Here is a 20,823-nt window from a genome sequence, read left to right as displayed (position 1 = left end):
GTTACCGTAGGACCAGGCAAGCGAGCCACGGCTGTTTACAATGCGTAGCCTGTTCAGCGGCCGGAGCTGACAACTGTGAGTTATTTTAAGCCAAGAGAGGGGGGCTGTTAATTGGGAAGAGAGGACCGTGAGTTTGCAATGTGTTTATTGATTGTATTATTGCTGTAATTCTAAGCAAATAAAGTGTGTTCAGTCGGGTGGAAAGGACGGCAAGGTAGTGTTATTTTTAGCGGTTCCTATCGTAATTCTAAGCCGAAAAAGTGTGTCTGTCAGTTGGGTACAGCGCTCCGCATCAGCATGGGCTGGCTATGTGAGACAAGCATCTAGCAACATTGTTGTGGATGCTGCAGTCGCAGCCCGGCAACCTCCGTGAACTTCAAGTCTGGGAAGGAGGGGGCGGGGGAGAAAACTCTCTCCAGTATTTTGAATTTGTACTGCTCTAACTATTTTAAAACAATAACTGTCAGTATAACATATTGCACCTTTAAAATTGAAACAGCCCTTTGTAACTTGCCTGTTTGTGTTTATACCCTAGACAGTTAAAGAAATGGACCAACAGATCCCGTTGGATCACTGGACGGAGACCAAGGAAGGATATTAGAAGCACTTTTCCGGTGAGGGCTGAGCGTTACTGCACAGCCTCCATCTGAGCTTGAAGACGTAGATGGGACATGAGCAACCTGTCTGAAAGTTGGAAGTCTTCTGGTAGCTGTGCCAAGAGAAATCTCAATCATTCCCAATCTTGCAGAGACGGAGAGCGTAGGTATATGTAAGGAGATAACATAGGCACATGCTAATTATTGCTAACTAAAATGCTAGTTAACTTTAGTAATTAAACTTAAACAGCTAATGTAAGCTATACGGTAATTCCACAGTAAGTCGCGTGGTTATGATACAATCGTTAGCCTATTTTTACAAAAACATTGCTACGGAGCCATAACGTGAGGTTCAAGGTAATGGAGCCTTTTATATGTTGTCATGTTTCATTAGAAATAAAACATGGACAAATAAAGTCTTTAAACGCTTAAGATGTAAAGTTATTCGCTGTCAAAGTGACGTCAAAATGAGTGGCAGTCAATGGAATGGTAACGGCGGGTGAGTTCTTGTTAGCATCAAAATGGCGCCATAGGAGGTACGGTTGCCAGACGCTCGCCTACCCCCTTGGTTCACACAGTATGTCGTTCTCTGCCATTAAAATAAAAGTGCAGCGCCTAGGCAAAAATGTTCCAGAGTTGCAAATCATTTCTAGTTAAAGGCAATGCCTTGGTCTATTTTTTTTTGCACGGCAGCTAGTGGGCGAACAGTAGCCTGTAAAGTATTCCACTGTCTCCACATCATGATGTAATTATCTTGATTTATTAAAGTGTGTGTCCTTATCATCCAACTTTGATTATCTGACTATCATGAGACCATGAATATGTTTCAACAGTCTCTTCTTTGTTTAATCCACTTTAGTGCTTCTAAAAATTAGTACCAATCTTTCCAACCTCAGCAAAACCATTACATCATTATTTTTGAAATACATAGTCCAAGTGCAACCTTAACAATGCTGGTTTAAATAAGATAAGGTGTGCATGTAAGTGTATGACATTTGTCAGAAATGAGAACAATGAAACCAACAAACTATCCATAGTTTAGATCAGTGTAGTTTCTGCCAGTGATTTGATGTGAATAGAAGCATCGGTACAATACATTACATGCACAGTATGTCTGCAAAAGATTAGAAATGCAAACAAGCCATAGGTGTAGCTGCTTGTCCATAATAATCACTTAAACTGTGCAAACACACTCACACCCAACCTGTCCATATCACACACACATTTTTCATCATTATAACTAAGGTCCGGCTTGTAAGATTGCTTTAGGACAGAAGGTCCTCTAGCGCCAGATTAAACTAAGATATAATGTGTGTGTGTGTGTGTGTGTGTGTGTGTGTGTGTGTGTGTGTGTGTGTGTGTGTCAGCGCACATGTCCACGTTTGTGTACGTGTGTGTAAAGTAGCCTATTAAACCCCTCAGGATTACCTCCCTGTGCTCTCTTGTTAATTTATTAATCAACAGGGAGTGGTACTAACTGTCGTTAAGCCTTCTAAGCACAGACTCCCCAAACACTTTTACAGTCCAAAGGCTGTAACAATGTCTCTATGTTTAACCTTTTTCCTATAGGCCTGTATTGGATATATAAAATAAAGTAAAATGAATAACAATGACAATCATCTGAATAATTGTCTAGTCCTGCATTATTTATTGATTCAATGAAATATTTTCAGTGTTAAATCTTTCTTGCAGCAGACAATTTGGCTAATCATAGCATAAAAAGCACATAGTTAATTGATAAATTTTATTGATGGCCTTGTTCCATTTAGGTATACCAGTTCTTAAGTCCAGGTTTTATGCATGCTGGCTGTTCGGCATTGGCTCACTAAATGGAACAGAGCCATTATTAATGTTATTAGTTACACCTGCACTTTTCTGACTGTAACCGTAAGTCCAAATTCATGCCATGAAAAAGGTCTTAATTTCTCTATGTGCATGCCACACACTAATTCTAAAAGCAATATGGAATGACTACAGGCTAACAGGATATGAGTCATGTGATACTGAAAGGCAGTAAGGAATTACACAAGTGAGTATATAGAGAAGTGCAGTTGCCAATGACTAATAATTCAACATGCTGTTGACATTGAGTTCTGTCTGTAGAATATGCACCATTAACATACAGTGTGTGCATGTATACAGTATGCAGGTGGGCTGTCTGTTTGTACGGTACATGAACATTTTGCATGAGTACTACTAGCATTTATGTTGAGTGGAAGTACAGTATTAGCTCCTTGTCCTCTGGAGTCTTCTCCCAGCATGGCGTGCAGTACTCATCTGAATGATTTAGAGCCCCCAGAGACTCCTTAATGTTTAATGTGAGACAACATGCACAATGAGGCTACAGGAAGAACTCTCGAACAGAGAGAGTAGTGGCAAACAGGAGTGTTGCATTAACCTGACTTTGTCAACTATCCAAATAGACCTAATGTGTCACTTAAAAGCTACACTGCCTTAAAGCAAACAATTACTGTTCTTTTTTTATGATTTGGGTCAAACGCAAAAATGGGACGCTGCCGTAAGAACTGGGACTTAGAATATGGGGCACACGCTTAACCAGGTAAGCTACCGGGGCGCCCCATAATTACTCTTCTTATCAGTATTTTGATGTTGCAACTTAAAGCTTTAGTGCATAACTTTTTGATATTAATTAATTAAGTTCTGTAACATTCAAGCCATTGCCAAATTAGTTGCTACAAAGCTAATTAAGACTATCAGCTCCACACAACTCTCTCTGTATTTCTCAATATGGCTATGTTTAGAAGATTGTGTTGTCCGGTGACTTTTGCGTGCAGAAACTCAAGTGAAGATAATTACCGCTTCTGAAGATTCCATCATGTTTTTTAAATCCTCCATGTCCTCCGTGGCTACTAGCAACTGGGTGGGGGAGGGATGGGAGCGCGTGCACGTTCATGTAAGGCTTGTATCATGTGGACGCGCCAACAGTGTTTTGTCATTACTTAGAATTCTGTGCTATTTTCCCTCTGAATGTAGAGAGTATGGAGCTTTGGAGAAAGCTGACACAGGGAGTGCACACATCACACTGCACTGCCAGTCCAAGTTGTGCAAGTGTGCAAGTTGTTGTAGCTGCTCATTAGACATTGATTGTCTAAGGCCAATGGTCACTTTGTCTGATTGCTGTGTGAATGCGTGTGTAAGCACAAAACTCCCATTTATTCCTGCAGTATGTGAGGACAGTGAAGAGAGTGGGGTTTCAGAAAGAACTAGTTCACTGCCAGTGCTGCAAGCAGAAATTCCATAAAGTATTTAGAAGCACCCAGGCTGAGTCTCTGGAGTTGTGAAGGTATATTTTGTTTCCTTGAGTGCCGCGCAAAGCACTGCACAAATAAAATATACGTAGGTAATAATGGATTTGCAGAGACACACACACACATTCACTCTGTATGCTGACATCCTCCACTTTTTAACTCTCGTCTTTCTGCAGCAATCTGATTGAGGGAGATGTTTGCTTGTACAGTAAATCCAATCCAATGAAGATCAAATCCTTTCTGAGCTCCGATATGAAGCAAAGTTACAACTTCGGTCTGGAATTAACACAGAATTATTATGGTTTTTAATAAAAGCTGAGCCAAAATACACAGTCTGGCTCGAAAATAAATGTGAACTTAAGACCTAAATGCCAAATCCCGAAGGGCAGTAAACCTAACCCAGTTAGGTGTAGAAAAGTGCCCTGCTCCAAGATGTGACTGCAACAACAGGAACCTTTGGGATCGTCTGTGCTGGTCTCTTTTCATGTTTCACTGTTTAATAATGCACTATGTCAATGTTGGGTTGCCTGAAAGGCGCCCTAAAATTAAATATATTATTAAGTTAATCCTATAAATCCTAATGTATTGTTACCTACAATAACATTTAATGCAGATATAAATATTATGAAGAGTATTTCGACACAAAGTATTAGCACATACTATAACTTCTATCCAGTAATGCCAAGCAACTCATTTCTTTTTCTAAATTTCCCTTTTTAAAGAGTCCAGCATTTGTCAAGAGTTTAGCAGCGGTGGAATGTACATGTAAAATGGTAAATGGAAACAGCTCAGAGTACATTTACTCAAGTACAACTTTGACATACTTGTACTTTACTTTAGTATTTCCATTTTATGCTACTTTATACTTTTACTCCACTTTGCCCACTCCACTACATCTCAGAGGGAAATCTTGTACTGTTTACTCCACTACATTTATAGTTACTAGTAACTTTTTACATAGAACATATGATGCAGCACTATAATTACTAATAAGTATATAAAATTTGCTCCACTTTGATGAACTGCATTACAACGCATTTGTTGGCAATAAAAACAAAATATAATATTCTATAATAACATAACACTTTGAAGGGAGCCATTCTACATATTGTAAATGTAGTGTATTTAAATAGCCCTTTTCTAGTCTTAACGACTACTCAAAGCACTTTTACATAGTACAGGAACCATTCACCATTCTCACACATTCATACACTGTGGCCAAGGCTGCCATACAAGATGCCACCTGCTCATCAGATAAACATTCACACACATTTACAATCCGATGGCGCAGTTTTTAGTTTTTTAGTTTTTGATTCTGGACTCCTATAGTACAGCCTGAAATGATTCACAGCACAATAATCTATTAAGATCGTCGGCAAACTCTTTCCCACTTTCTGCAGCTCCTCTGAAAGCTTGGTTTAGGTTCCTCCTCCTTCAAGTACATTTTGCTGATAATACTTGTGTTATTTTACTTCAAGTTACTATGCTAAAAGCAATCTTTTAAAGCTTTGGCTCATGACACAGTGACACGGATACCCAGTTTAGCTCATGATACATCCAAAGTAGGATGTAAAGTAAGTGAAATGTAACGTAAGCTACACTTGAAATGTAACAATGCATCTGTAACGTAAAATGAATGATTTACTGTCCGAGCAAAACATTCATCGCAACGATACAACCTATCAATAACGCTAACTCAGTAATGTAGGCCTACGGTGGGCAATAAAGGACTGTAAAGAAAAGACTGTTAAGACGGCAGGTGTGGTAAAAACACTGCTGCTTTTGTCCAAAGTGGCCACTAGAATCAACACAAACTGAAAGTTACATAAGTCCACTTTAAGTAACATTTTGAATTCAGAACTTGTACTTATAATTGAGTATTTCTACTTTGACTTAAAGTAAAGGATCTGAGTACTTTCCACTTTCCACCACTGGTGCTTAGACACGCAGACTGATTGACCTTCCACCTTGTCCCAAGAGTATCTGTGACAGTGACCCGGGATCAGGGTCAGCTGTCATAAATAATCAGTCATTGACATGGCAGGCAGAGATGACCAATAGGATTTGGGGATCAATTCACGTTAGTAAGTGAGATTATCTAATCAATGTGAGATGTAAAATAGGATTAAATGATCAATGAGGGTGGCAGTTAACAGCTGAACATTTTCAGGGTCTGCACGTTACAGCCATCATTTGTCCACTGTCGCAGTTAATAGTTAAATAAGAGAAATGACCAGTGACTTCTTAAATCAAAACTGTTTAGTCCGATGAAGTTAGTGGTGTAGCAAAATTCTGGTTCAGCGTAGCTTCCAGTGCTAGATTATCTTTACTAATTTGGAATTTGAGGTTTTATTTATTTATTTGTTTTTAATCGCTTACATTGGAGCAAAAATCAACATTCAGATTAGGCTGGATTCAAGCCTTTAGATGAGATGAAATATTTCTGGTGCCAAATAAAGTGATTTTCTGTGAGTTTTCATGTAGGGAAATATGATTATTTGTTAAGAATATCAAGGCCATATGTTTAGGATTATATAAAAAGCTGAACAAACTGACAAAGCTGAAGACTCACTAATTTTGGATGAATTTATTCTCTTATTCTATTCATTAATTTTCTATAGAGCTTTTCAACATTCATAAAAAAAAAAGAAGCTTTTTTTATATAGGTGCAGTATATGACATATTAATGACGCTTTCCACTGAGATTTAGACCATACGCAGATACAACTTCATTCACTCGGCCCATTCAGGACCATTCCGTAATCAGCAACCTGATCACGTACAGAACTAAAGCTTCCCCTCGACACACACACACACACTCAGTAAGCCCTCTCACTCAGTCGCGCCTGTCCCTCGGTATCCCACAATCCCCGTGTTTGGTCTCAGCAGGTCATGCGTGCCACTCCAAACTCCAGGCTGACAACAGCTGGCTCCTCTTTGGCCGACTCGCTGTTGTATGTCCCTTCCAGCTCTCCGTAGCTCTGCTTCCTGCTCTCGGTGCCGCTGCTGCCCTCCACCATCCGCTCCGTGTCCGTGCTCTCCGTGGCTTCCTCGCCCACCTCCTCCTGCTCGTTGTCGTCGTCCTCCTCCTGTCGCTGCACTTCTTTGTGGTTTATCGGCGCCCCCAGGATGAGGGAATCGGGACGTGGCGGGAGGGTGTTGGAGCGCTGATCTCTGGTGGGAGGAGGGGCAGGGGGGTCGGAGGTCACAACGGGAGTCACACTGAGCTGGTGGAGCCGCTGGACAGAGAGAGAGGGACAAGGCAACACAGAGGAGGAGGTTTTCACTCAGGAGTTCAGAAATGCACCACATGTAAATGCAGCCACTTACTTTTCACCTTTTGACATGCTCTAAATATGATGGCATATTTAGGTCAATATCAGTTTAAATTTTAAATGTTTCAAGACTAATATATATATATATATATATATATATATATATTCTAAAATGGAACCATAGGTCAGATTTTACATGCATGAAAATAAGTAACCAAGAGCAGCCGGTTGCAATTATTTCATCTCAAGACAACAATATGCATCATAACAAGATAATGACCTTGTTATCTCAAAATAATTTCTCTTTTTATCCACCATTTGTTTCCCCAATGTCACGAGAAAAACAACTTTGTTATTTATATGAGATAATTACCTCATGATCTCGAGATAATGGAATAAAAAAAAAAAAAAACTGCAAATTGCAACCATGGATTCTGAAGGAATGGGATTTAATTAAAAAAAAAAAAAAAAAAAAAAAAACAAACAGCATATATCCACACAGAGGGCCCTATTTTAAAAGGATCTAAGCGCACGCATGAAGAGCATGGCACAGGTGCGTTTAGGGCGTGTCCAAATCCACTTTTACTAGTTTGACGGCAGAAAAAAGGGTCCGTGCACCGTGCGCATGGTTCAAAAGGGTTGTACTTCGTGTCTTCATTAACTCATAGCTGTGTTTTGGGCGTAACATGCAATAAATCAATCAATCAGAGTGTCATCTCCCATTCCCTTTAAAAGCCAGGCGCGTTTGTACCTTAACGCATTGCTATTATGATGGCGGATGTGCACCGTAATATTTTTATTTGTAATATTTTTATTTGTAATATTTTGCATGTAGGTGTGCTGCAGCGCATCCATGTATGTTGTGTAACAAGCATTGTGTGCGCACGCTGTGTATGAGCCTAGGCACATTTTACTAATTTGTAATGAAATGTTGCGCTATTGACTTTAGATCAGATCTTTGTTGGTCAATGGCGGGATCACTTCCTGCTGCCTCAATACGCCAAGAATTCACCTGAACACACCTCCCTGTAAGACCAGCACGCCCATGGGCGCAAAGATGGACGCAGGTGCATTTGCTATTTAAAAACGGCGTGGGCGCTGCACGGGAAATTGACAACTGCGTCGGGCTTTCTGTGGCGCCGTGCCGGGTGCAAGATAGGGCCCTGAATGTATAAAACAAAACAAAACCACTGACAACATATCGGCTCTGTAGAGAAGTGTTTCAACTCACCTTCTCCAGAGCTTGCAAAGTGCTCTCTGCGTTGCGGTTCTTCTCTCTCATAGTCAGAACGGTTTTGAGGATCGACTGACGAGGGTGCATAGACCGGTCAAACTGGTGGTACATGTTCCTCCAGAACCTTTAAACGAAGAAAGAGATAAGACAAGACAGGGACAACAGAAATATGGCAGATAAAATATGAAACGACAGCGGGGAGGCGAGGAAGGCTGTACTGACTTGAAATGGTAGGGCAGAGTGGAAGGCTCCAGCACAGGGTGCGCTTCAGAGTATGCAGGGCTGTAGAACGGATTCAAGTAGTTGTGTTTTTCGCTCATTAGAAATGCCCACAGTGAGTGTGTCCGCTCTCTCAGCCTGGAATACAAAACATCAGTTAGAAGGACACAGAGCACATACATTTAAACACAGTCCAATTGTTTAGGTTTTATCAAAAACCAAGATTGATCTCGCTTTCACACGCTAAAGCTCACAGCCGATCTCCACCAAATTCTTTACTGCTGCCACTCACTCCGGCCTCACAGAATGCCTCAGAGATATAAACACCTGGATGCTACCGTCCTCAAACTCAACAGCGACATATATGAAAATCTTCATCGGCCCCAAATCCCTCAACAAATTCTGCCATGATTTCTCCCTACGCATCGATGGCTCTGCTGTTCCTGCTTCCAAGCACATCACCTTGGTGTCAGCTTTGATCAAACCCTCTCCATCGAAACGCCACGTTAAACACACTACAGAAACTGCCTTCTTCCATTTTAAAAACATTGCCCGTCTTCGCCTCTCCCGCTCATCCACGCCTTAATCACCTCAAGACTGGATTACTGCAACAGCATTCTACATGGCACATCCACCAAAAATCCACAACAAACTACAATACATCACCTCAGACATTGTCCCTCACTCCCCTCGTTCAAAACCGCACTCGAAACCCACCTATTTAAATTTGCTGTTAATCTGTAATATTTGTATTGTCTTTGTTCTTCTGTAAAGTACCTTTGAGTATCTTTTAAAGTGCTATATACATATAATAATAATAATAATAATAATAATAATAATAATAATACATTTATTACAGTATTGTCATTAATGTGTATCAAAAAGAAGTCACAGTCCATGCTTCCTAGCATGTATTATTTTCACACAGGACAATTTAAACAAACCGATAGATAAAGTTATTATCTGTTTGGCCAATAGAAGCATGGAGACACGTGTGTGTGTGTGTTGGACTCACCGCAAGTCCTCTCTTTGTCTCTGGTTGTTGCCAAGGAAGTTCCCATATTGACAGGAGTGGACGTGTTCATGAATCTGCAGCAGGAACCACTCGCTGAACTCAAATGCCTACGGAGATGGTTATCATTACATGAATACAAAAAAAACACAACAACAAAAAAAAAAAACACACTGCATATAAGACACAAGTCTGTGTAAATACAATACACAAGTCGTGTAGCTCGCACACTCTCACACACCTGTGGGAACTGCTCTGTCAGCTGCCAGACACACTCCAGGAACTGGGTGAAGATAGGAGACACCTCCTTCGGATCCCCATCCAACTGGTCACACCTAAGGGTACACAATTCACATACACAATAACAGCCACATAATTACTATTAAACAACTAACTAAGTTCTTTTACTAGAATTTTTTTGTTTTGTTTTTAAGGTGACGAGACGTATTTGGCAGTAGTTAGTCTCAAAGTATATCAGAAAATTTTTAAAACTGTGCCGCCAATCTGGCAACATTTCAGAAGAAAGAGGTGAGCTGAAAAAGACAGGCCAGAGTGTAAACACTGCAGCAACAAGGCACTGTCTTAGAGGTGCATGACCAGCCAAGGGGGTAAGCGAGCATCCACAAAGCGTACCTCCTATGGCGCCATTTTGTTGCTAACGAGCCATCACCCACCGTTAGCATTCCATTGACTGCCATTCGCAGGCAGTTTTGACTTACATTAGCTGTTTAAGCTTAATTACTAATGTTAACTAGCATTTTAGTTAGCAATAATTAGTCTGTGCCCATGTTATCTCCTTACATATATACCTATGCTCTCCGTCTCTGCAAGATTGGGAATGATTGAGATGTCCCAATGGCACAGCTACCAGAAGACTTCCAACTTTCAGACAGGTTGCTCACGTCACATTTATGTCGTTCCTCTCAGTTGGAGGCTGCTCAGTAATGCTCAGCCCTCACCAGAAAAGTGCTTCTAATATCCGTCACTGGTCTCCGTGGAAATCTACGGCGTCACATTGTCCATTTCTTTAACTGTCTATGTTAGCAGCACCAAGTGGACTGGAGTCGCTCTCTCGTCAGTCTCCCTCGGGAGCCGCTTGTGTGACACATAGTGGTAAAATTTCTTTATACCGGTCTGGTCCTGTGTAACAACCTGGTTATTATATATATATATATAAATGACTATGAAATAAAGAGCAGACAGCAGCAGCAGCAAATCTCAAGGCTAATTTAATCCAATTCAAACCTCACCTGTCTGCAAACTTGTGACCAAAGGAGATCCAGTCTTTCTCTATCAGTACCTAGAAGACAGATGTGCAGAAAAAGAAAGTTTGAAGTAAGACTTTTCACTAGTGCCTAACTGTGTGTGTGTGTGTGTGTGTGTGTGTGTGTGTGTGTGTGTGTTGGTACCATGAAGCCCTTGATGGTGCGGTAGTAAGGGTCCATAAGCAGCGCCCCCAGTGAGCAGACCTGTGCTGTTCGGTCCCATCCGTCTGAACAGTGAACCAACACACTGGCCCCTTCCACGGTCACCGCCTGGGGCAAAAGTGAAGATGGGCAGCAGAGGATTGTTGTGGCATTAAAAAAAGGAAAAAGAAATGAAGCAGTCCTTGACAGCCACAGTCTATGACGGACTAGTGGAGATGCTTTACGCTTTATGCATAGGAATATGGAATAATATAAACGCTTAAATATCTTGAATAAAAACAATGCTAACGTACAATTAAATGCATTTTCACAGAAACTCAAGCAGGAAAGGGATTTTATTTATTTATTTTTTTTACCTTGGCGAGAAAGATAGCTGCGTCTACAACCGCCTTGATGTGCCGCAGCCAGCCACTACTCTCCAGGCCAACCAGGAAGTCACTCATGGAAATAGACCGAGTCCCAATCACTGAGAGACACACAGACACAAAGTCATTTCAGATGACCCATTTACTGATTACTTTGACATTTGAATTATCAAAAAAGTGGCCTTCATAATCTGCAAAAACTGAAATGATATGTTTGTGCTGGTGTGTGTAGCAACACGTGCTTACCTTCTAGCAATTTCTGTAGGCTGGTCCTCATTACGTGGATGTTTTCAATGCCAACAAACTGGAAGCGGATGTTGGAGTAGTTGTCCTCGTTCTCATAGCCTTTACCTGCTGCTCGGTTAGCTAGCGCATTCAACTGCAGGACAGACGACAAAAAAAAACACACATAAAAACTAAATACTATGCTAGTCTGGTTTCAAAACCGTTTTATGTAGTGTTGAATCCAGTTGTACGTACAAACGGCACATTTAAAGCATTTTAGAAGACGTTTTTTGTTCAGCTGTTACCTTTGGCCTAGTGTCCATGACGTAGACGAACCGGCTGTTGTGATTGGCTTTGCTGATGGCCTGCAGCATGCTCTCATCCTCCAAGCATCGCGCACTGAACCCGGAGAGAGGCTGACTGCATCGACACACTGCCGCCTGTCAGGGTGAACAGAGTACGCTGATCAGAACAAGGACATGTACAAAAAATAGTGTTAAGGAAAAACTTAGGAGCAGCACGACCCACTTCACACGCGTGAAGAAGACTCGGGAGACCTTGATGAATTGCACAGAAGCATTTAATGCACTCTCAATTGAGGAGAGAATTTAGGCAGGCAGTACAGTTTGACCACAATGTGTTATAGTGCAGTGCCGTCCCAACTCTGGAGGCGTTGCGTTTAGCTGAACCTTCAATATAAACAAAGATATCGCAGGCGCCGTAAACACAGATGGCTTAACTAAAGTCTAGTTTTCACCGACCTACAAAAGGAGACAGTCCTCGAACAAAACATTCCCTTATTATGCAGCTGCCTAGATTCCCTGAATCTGTAGAGACACATATTTTTACATCAACAGTTTTAATGGTTAATTGATCATGACTAAGCCATTCTGTGGAACTGTATATAGGCTGTGCTTGTACTCATTCTGTTAAAACCCCAGATGAAGTGAATGTGCCAAAAATGCATTGATTGAATGCCGAGCGCAGATAGTTCATTTTGACGAATTCGTGCGGAGAGTCAGGTTTCCACACAATGCGGCACAGCAGGCCGGCAGGACTTCTGCTCTCTTGGGATTTGTGTTTTTACTGAAAAATTTGCTAAAACAATTCATGGAAGAATACGGTCTTTTGAAAACCAATACTCTACTACACCTTTAATAACAATCTTTTGTTACTTTCCATGGGGATTTCTTTTTGTCCTTTCACAACCTCTCTACACATTACTACAACATACAAAATTACTAAACCAAACTTAATCTAAATAAATGTACAAAGCATGGAAAAATGGTTCATATTCATACTGTGAACAGGTTATTGCAGTACCTTCTTTTCTTGGTAGAAGTATGTGAGTACAGGAAAGCGTCCTTTGCTTCTGAACTTGGAACTCCCCACAATGATAGGCTTACTGGCTGTTATGGGAACATACAGGTCCCGTGGATATGTCTCACACACCTAGAAAACCAAACACAAAACATACACACATCACATACACACATTCTGTAGGCAGACACAAAATATATTGGCAGATGTCTCCTGGTTTATGAGCATTGGTCTTTCTCTGAACAGTGAAACATGGTGATGTTAACTAAATCCATTAGTTCAAAACAACAGATGATTCTACCCTAAAAACTACTCTGTGTGACTATAGTTTGGGTTCTGCACCTTCCTGCAAGTAAGCACTTCTTTAAAGTTTACATTTTGGATTGGAGCTGTGCTTGTCTCATTTTAGAGTTGGAGGTGAACAGTGACGCTCCAGCGCCCTCTTATGGACATATGTGCACCATGTTTTCATCATGTGTGGTTTCTCCAATATACTGTATTAACGGATACACTACACTACCACCACACCCTGAGTTATATAGCCAGCTTATTTTAACGTAGGGATCCCTTTGCCTCATGTTTGAGCAGGAAAGTCTGGACAACGTTTACACAAAACACAATAAAGTAATACGGAGTGTCAGAAAATACAACTACGCCATATGTGTGACTTTACTGCTCTGTAATCATGTGACATCAACAAACTAGCTACTCCTTGGGAGGTTTTGTCTTTGTAGCATGTGTCATTTATGGCCCACAGAGACAGTGCCAAGGTTCAACAAGTCCTGCTTTAACTGGGCAGAGTGCTTGCTGGGTACAATTTGGAAGCTTTTATTTTTTTTAATACTCTTTTACTCCAAATTTTATTTCATCACTTACCAAAACTATTGACTTGATCTGTGGTGTTTATCCATTATCCTGATTAAGGAGGATGTTAGGCTAATAAAAAAAAAAAGGTGTATTTTTACACAAAAGTCTGGCTTACAGCAGATTTAACTAGCCTGGCTCCGCCCTCCTATGTACTTCTGCGCAATTTTCATTTTCCTTCAGTACTCCGTCTGGGTTTGCGGTATATTCTTGGGTTTTCTCAGGCTCAGCGAACAGAGGGAGTGGCTGAGAACGATGACGTTGAGGTTGTGCGCTAGAAAGATGCGAGCGAAGCCATTCGGTCCATTGTGGCAACGCTGCAGAATATCCAGAAGTTAAAGCCCGAGCAACAACAATATTTGCTGAGTTGCATTGGTGGCCATGATATTGTGGCCCTCCGCCCCACGGGGTTAGGGTATAAGTTTGATTTTCCAGCTCGCTCAGTTAGTGGTGAAAGAGTTGGCTAAGGCTAAGGCTAACGCTAGCGATGCAAATGCTAAATATCATAGATATATACACATCTATGGCTAAATATAAGCAGATAGTTGTTGTCGGTCTCCCCTCTTGTTGCACATGCGCATGACATACGTCACGACCAAACGTTAGTGATTGGTTATGGCAGATCCAGAGTGGCTCTGGGCAGATCCAATAGCTTTAAACTTCAACAGAGTACCCGCCTTCAAGGAAGTTAACACTTGTCAATGGACCACGCTAAGATTTAACTACATCTTGGCTGTGAATGGTAACAAGACATAGCATGAAATTGCAGAGACTTTGCTTCATTTCCACTGCATAGTACAGCATGGCCGTACCCAACTTGACTCGCTCTTTTTCTGTTTTCCATTAGCAGAGGTTGTGGACAGTACCTGGTACTTCATTCGCCTACACTGGGGGTAATATCGGCAGCGGAAAACTAATCGGCGAAAAGGACCTAGTACCAAAAGTGAGTTGAGCCGAGCCGAACCGAACCATGCAGTAGAAATTAGACGTGCTTGTTCCTCTTTCTCAGCACAGAAAAGAAGCAGTTAGGACCACAACAGTGTTCTCAATTTGGCACTTCAGATGACCGAAACTTATGGTTTACAAGATACAGCCAACTATCTACCTTGTAGTCTCTGTTGACATTCGTGAGCTGCCACTGGTCGCAGGGGACACCCATCCTCTCAAACTCCGCCCCGAGGTCGATGATTTGCCATCCTTCCTCCCTCTGTTGGTCGTTCTGTTTGGGGTTGTATGAGAACGCATAGAGCTCCTCATAGGATACTGCACAAAAGGAGAAGGAAATTAGAGAATAAAAAACCCTAACAAAACGCAGACAAATATGGCCCGATAAAAACACAGATCTCAGAATGGACACACTGAAACCCACCAGGCCGTAGAAGACGCAGCAGCGAGCTGTAAACGTCGTGGCAATCTCTCTCTCGCTGTACCACAAAATGAACCACCCTGAAGTTGCGACACTGGATGACCAGAGGACAGCCTGTGGTGGTCAGGGAGAGCTTCTCCACAGACGCTATATGGTGATGCAAAATCTGCACAGGAGGGGAGAAGTAAAGGAGCAAAAAGAGAGACAGAGTTGATGATGTTCAGAGTTATTTACATCGGCTTAATTATGTCGAAAGAAAAAAAACATAATTTCTGGAGTATGCTGCTAAAGATCCATAGCATGCAAGGTGCTCTTTTTTTTTTTTACTTCTTCTCATAACTTTCTGCACCTTTGGTAAACTTAATGTTTACACAAAAAAATGCTGTGTGTCAAGATTCATTAACGTAACACCCTTTAATGTGTTCAATCTAGTAACCTCAAACAATTCTAAATTGTTCTAAGAGGACTTATAAGCAAATCATGAGGTTACAAATCAAAGCCAGAGTACAGCAAGTCATTTTGAAATTTAAAAAAAGGCACACTTACACATCCTGCCACTGGTTCAGTTGCTTCACAACAACATCTGTCTTCTTGACTAATGAAGAGAATCTGACAGCATGTTCAAAATCTTTGTAGACAGAGTCCCCTAGAGGAAGCCTTTATGCCTACTGTAGCATTTTAACCTGTTTTGCGGTTGTTTGCTTTACAGATCTTTGTCAGAAGAAAAGTGATTCTGATTCAGTATGTTGAAAGATGTGCGAGGAGTTCAAGAACAGGTAATTTAAACAGGAGGGAAGTTGCAAAAAACTGTTTTAATGCCATAAAGTACAAAAGGGCAAGCAGGCCAAGAGCAGCACATCACCATATTCAATGAGGGCAGTTTGAATTCCACAGGGATTCCAACCATGGGAGATCATTAAGATGCACATTCATCAGCATTGGTAATGACCAGTGAAACACACACACACACACACACACACACACACACACACACACACACACACACACACACACACACACACACACACACACACACACACACACACACACACACACACACACACACACACACACACACACACACACACACACACACACACACACACACACACACACACACACACACACACACACACACACACACACAAAGTATATGCTGATCTCACCAGCTGTTGAGACAGACAGTAAACTCAACTGTTTAATATTTTATAAGGCACAATGATATTCTAACAAACTCTTTTCTCTCTGACCAACAGACTGATCCTAAAATGCCTCCACAAATGCACGCAGATACAGCACACATGCGCACACACACACACACACACACACACACACACACACACACACACACACACACACACACACACAGGACTAAATGCACCGACAAACACACAGGGCCCAGTAGGAGACAACCCTGTGTGCTGCACAGGGCACCAGAACCAAAAAAAGAGAAAATGTTCCCTTTTCTCAGCAAATAAAGCAGGAAGGATGTTGGGGAGGAGAGGAGGTCATGGCTCAGGATCTGCTGCACAAAAGCATTTTCAACCACGCTAATCTTTTCACAATGCTGGCCATCTAGACACTGAGAGTGCTACTTTCACTCCATCACATAACAGGATACAAAAAAGGATAGAATTTCATCCATGCATACCCCAACACACGCCATTGCGTTGCCACTGTAACATTAAAAAAAAGGCGAGCATCAACAAATCACTTCGGGATGCCCTACCGACTGTTGCAGCAGGACATAGATAACCCAGTTCTCACAGTAATCCTCTTTCAGGTGAAAGCTGAAAGCAGAAAACACACACACACCTAACTGGATACTTTGTTACTACATAATGAGGCTTCTGAACCTCTAACCTACTTCCTCTTGCCACACACAAGCTTGCATAGTCTCTCCTTTTGCCCAACTCACCACCAACGGACGGACACACACACACAGACTTCCTTGTGGTGGTCACGCTGATGTCTCTTCAAAACTGGCTGCAAATTTAGTAAAAAAGATGTGATTTTCTGACATCAGCAGCAATGATTTGGCGAGACGCTACTGGCAACATTTCACTGCATACCTCCTTCCAGTGTGGGAGTGCATAAGTTATATATTGCAGACTAATAAAAGTGAATTAATAGGCTAAAAATACATATTTGTTGTCAAATAAGCATCCTCAATTTACTTACAGTAATTAGTGTGGTTGTAATCGTACCATCACACTTTAAACTTTTGGCAAATTGGCACCATCAGGTGAAAAATCTGGGGCGCATGGAGCAGAAGCCACAGGAGAAAGTCGCCAGTGTGAAAGCCCTCCCATTCTGCACCTAACCCTGCGCTACTGTGGTATACAACACTCAGCATGGTTAGCCTAACCAGTGGTGCATTTATTGCGGTTACATCCACGTATAACATACTGGGTGAGAAAAGGGACTGTGAATGGCACCTGTCATAATGGCCGAATGCAGTCACCACCTAAACTACTCACCCAGGTCTCCTGTGCGGCAGATGTTGAGTTGTTAGAGCTGCTCTCCACAAAGATGAGATGTGTAGCTGTGAGGTACAGTGTGCCATTTGTGGACTTGTTGCTGAAGCGATCCAACAGTCGCACCTGCTCCACCTACACACACACACACAAATAAACAACATTAATCAGCAGTTCAAGGTTATTGCAAACGTCTTCAGCTACATGTAAAGTTATGTATAGTAGGCCTATATACTAAAAAGAAGAAAGATAGGATCTTGCTAACAGGAATGGCACCGGTCACAAAAATGACTGTAAGTGGCACTCTGCACTGGCTCCAGCTGGCACACCACCTAATCCTGACCACCTGGCCTACCGTTCAGCTGCCAGTTCCATTATAATGAGTCACAAATGATTTCTGGATATGGGAAGAAAGTCTTTGTGTGCGGTTTGACTGAACAATGTAACAAATGTAAATGTGCATGCAATCATCAGACTGTTAAATTTGGTTTTGTTTGACCAACTGGTAGCGCTGCAAGCCAAACGCAACTATTTATTTCTCCTTTTTCCCCCTTTTAATCAAAATGTGTTCTCATATAATGCTGACGTGTAGCCTTGCAGTGCCCCCAACTCTTCCACGCACATGAACACCAAACACCCATGCTGTAGATGATCTCAGTAGAACATTTACTCAAGTAACCCATTTTCACATACGGAGAAGGTTATGGTCCACTAACTATAATAAACAACAGGTTCTAATAGCGTTGGTGGTCAGAGTGCCGATTCATTAGTCCATTAAATAAGGATTGGCAGGAAACCTCCAGTCAAGGATACATGTTTTTTCATTAATGCATGCATTTTACACTTCTTGCAGAATTACCAAATATACATCACAGGCCTTCATAAGATATTTCATAACATGATGGGGATGGATTCTACAAAACTTAATGAAAATGCTGTTGATGGACTTTGTGTTATGTGTAACAAATCCCTTTCTAGCACTGAAATCCATTAGAATAAGAGTTCTCCTTATTGTAAAAACATCAAGTATGCTGTTCACAGCAGCAAACAGTCCACATACATGATTCATCATATTAGTGGTTCTATGGTTGACTCAGACATCCTCTCCTTTGTTTCTGTTTTCCTGTGGTTCTCAGATATGAAGAAATAATTAAGCCTATCTCTGTCTCCCAGCAACCAGCGGGACACAGCTCTGTCATATAGACAGGCTTCTTAGCAGATAGGTAGGCCTACTGGAAGTCAGGTGTGGGTTTGAGTGAATGAATGAGTGAGTCTCGTAAGAAAGTTGATGATGAATGTTTATACAATACAATGCAACCTAAGCTATGCTTCAAAGTTCTAACAATACAATATTCACCTTCTCCTCTGTTTTATTCAAGCAAACAACCGATAAGACTTGACAGTAGGGCCACACCCAGTCTGCATGCAATCCCAACCAACAGCATACACTTATTCCATTATGTTCCCAAAGAAGTGTGTGCACTTAGCTTGTAGGACTATCCTTGAGCCTCAAATATGAAGTCACAATGTACCCTAACGTGATGAAGAAAGCTCACCTTTCAACATACACACCCTTACAATTACACATACAAGAATAGATTAGGTGTGGTCCTAAATCATGTCCCAAACTGTGAGCTACAGAGGCTTACGTAGGATACTTTTGAGTTGTTACTGTTACAACCAATAAGTATTTGAACAGTGACACGTATTTTTGCCTTTGCACTCCAGCAATCTGGATTTGAAGTAAACAATGATTATGAGCCTAAGTGCTGTCTGTTTTAGCTTTAATCTGAAGGTAGAAGTCCCATACTGGGTGAACAGTGTATATTGTAGCCCTTTTAATACAACTTTTAGAGCTCTGCTACATTGTCAGCAGCTACTGGGGATCTGAATAAAAGATAAAGATGGGACGAAACATAATTTGATCATTTATCATACAATTAAATTCAGCATATTTAATATCCGGTTGCTAATCATTTACAGTCACTCATTGTCTTAAGTATCTAACCGATATGCATCACCAGCCACTCTGTATCTTTTCTATTGCTGTTCTGCAAGGCCTGTACTTCAGTGATCTTCAGTCCTTGCTTGTTTGAGGACTTTTTGCCTTATGGCTGGTGTTCACTCAGGGAGTGATTTGGGGAGTCAAGTAATTGACTTGGCCAGTCCCAATCCATGATTGGATCTTTAGGATAACGGTCTAGATTATGAACAGGGGATACTATATATATATATATATATATATATATATATAAAAATACTGCCAGTCCTGTATAAATAAATAAAAAAGACTGCCAGTCCTGTTGCCAGTCCAGTGATCACTCTAGGTGTGAACACAGTACAAACACTATCAGACTATACTGATGTGTCATTATGCTTGAACGTAGCTTGGTCTCTCCTTGTGGTGTTCTATCACACTGGATGCACAGTCTGGCTTGATAGTGTAACGTTAACTCAGTCAATAATAGGGCGTGTAGGTAGTAGCGTTACAAAGAGGAAGCCCAGCTAACGTTATTTGCTGAACGGAAAAATAAATAGCTCATTGATACTCGTCACGTCTGACACTCCAAGCAGCTGGCGACACTTGCTACTAGCTAGTCATCATGCTATTAGATCCACAAACATTAGTCTAAACATTTAGATTTGGTAATCGTAACCACACTCGGGCATTCCAGAAATCCCCACAAGACAGGCCGAGCTGCTGAATGTACCCCATCCATTTGCAATTAGCTAGAAATGTTAGCTACCTTTGGCGTTCGGATATGCTCCATTTTACCGAGTCGAAACAGCTGTCAGCGACTGCAAAGCTTCACACGACGCCTTCCGGATATAACTGTATCATTGATGATTTGTTGGCTCAGACTGCTGTACAAACCGCCTGAACTTTGTCGGAGACATACGATATAACTGTTTATTGTCAATTATTTTTACTCCTCCATCCGCGTAAAGATCCTGGCAAACACTTCACGTTACACACTCTTCAAAGTAAAAGCACGACTTTATGTCGGTATTTATATAACATAAAACGGGTCCCGAATTTATCACACTATTTATAAATTGTGTTAAAAATTAGTTTTTTTATCTTGATTAAACAAAACTTTACTATTCAGTAAACGTTTTACTATTTACTATTTAAATACTGAAGTAATAAAGGCCTCAAAGATTCTCTGGTTC

The 20,823-nt window shown here is 41.3% G+C and overlaps 1 protein-coding gene across 1 annotated transcript; it reads right to left on the bottom strand.

Moving 5' to 3' along the window:
- Window positions 1-6,437: 6,437 nt before the first annotated feature.
- mtmr6 (myotubularin related protein 6) lies at window positions 6,438-20,617 on the bottom strand. Its single transcript, XM_028569797.1, has 15 exons — window positions 20,397-20,617; window positions 17,653-17,784; window positions 15,176-15,338; window positions 14,912-15,069; window positions 12,946-13,074; window positions 11,928-12,062; window positions 11,644-11,776; window positions 11,389-11,498; window positions 11,015-11,140; window positions 10,856-10,905; window positions 9,847-9,940; window positions 9,609-9,715; window positions 8,597-8,731; window positions 8,372-8,498; window positions 6,438-7,104 (listed from the first exon to the last, which is right to left on the bottom strand). Exons 1-15 carry the CDS (start codon window positions 20,418-20,420, stop codon window positions 6,748-6,750), a joined length of 1,980 nt encoding a protein of 659 aa, XP_028425598.1. The 5' UTR covers window positions 20,421-20,617; the 3' UTR covers window positions 6,438-6,747.
- Window positions 20,618-20,823: the final 206 nt, after the last annotated feature.

The sequence above is a fragment of the Perca flavescens genome, chromosome 22 (assembly GCF_004354835.1).
Source record: "Perca flavescens isolate YP-PL-M2 chromosome 22, PFLA_1.0, whole genome shotgun sequence".
Taxonomy (NCBI): domain Eukaryota; kingdom Metazoa; phylum Chordata; class Actinopteri; order Perciformes; family Percidae; genus Perca; species Perca flavescens.
This window is presented reverse-complemented; position numbering and strand designations above follow the sequence as displayed.

Coding starts and splice junctions, on each gene's coding strand:
- mtmr6 (XM_028569797.1), bottom strand. CDS start 20,420: ATGGAGCATATCCGAACGCCAAAG. Junction 13,075..14,911: donor ATGTCAACAGAGACTACAAG/GTAGATAGTTGG, acceptor TTGGTTTTCTAG/GTGTGTGAGACATATCCACG. Junction 9,716..9,846: donor TGACAGAGCAGTTCCCACAG/GTGTGTGAGAGT, acceptor CCATCTCCGTAG/GCATTTGAGTTCAGCGAGTG.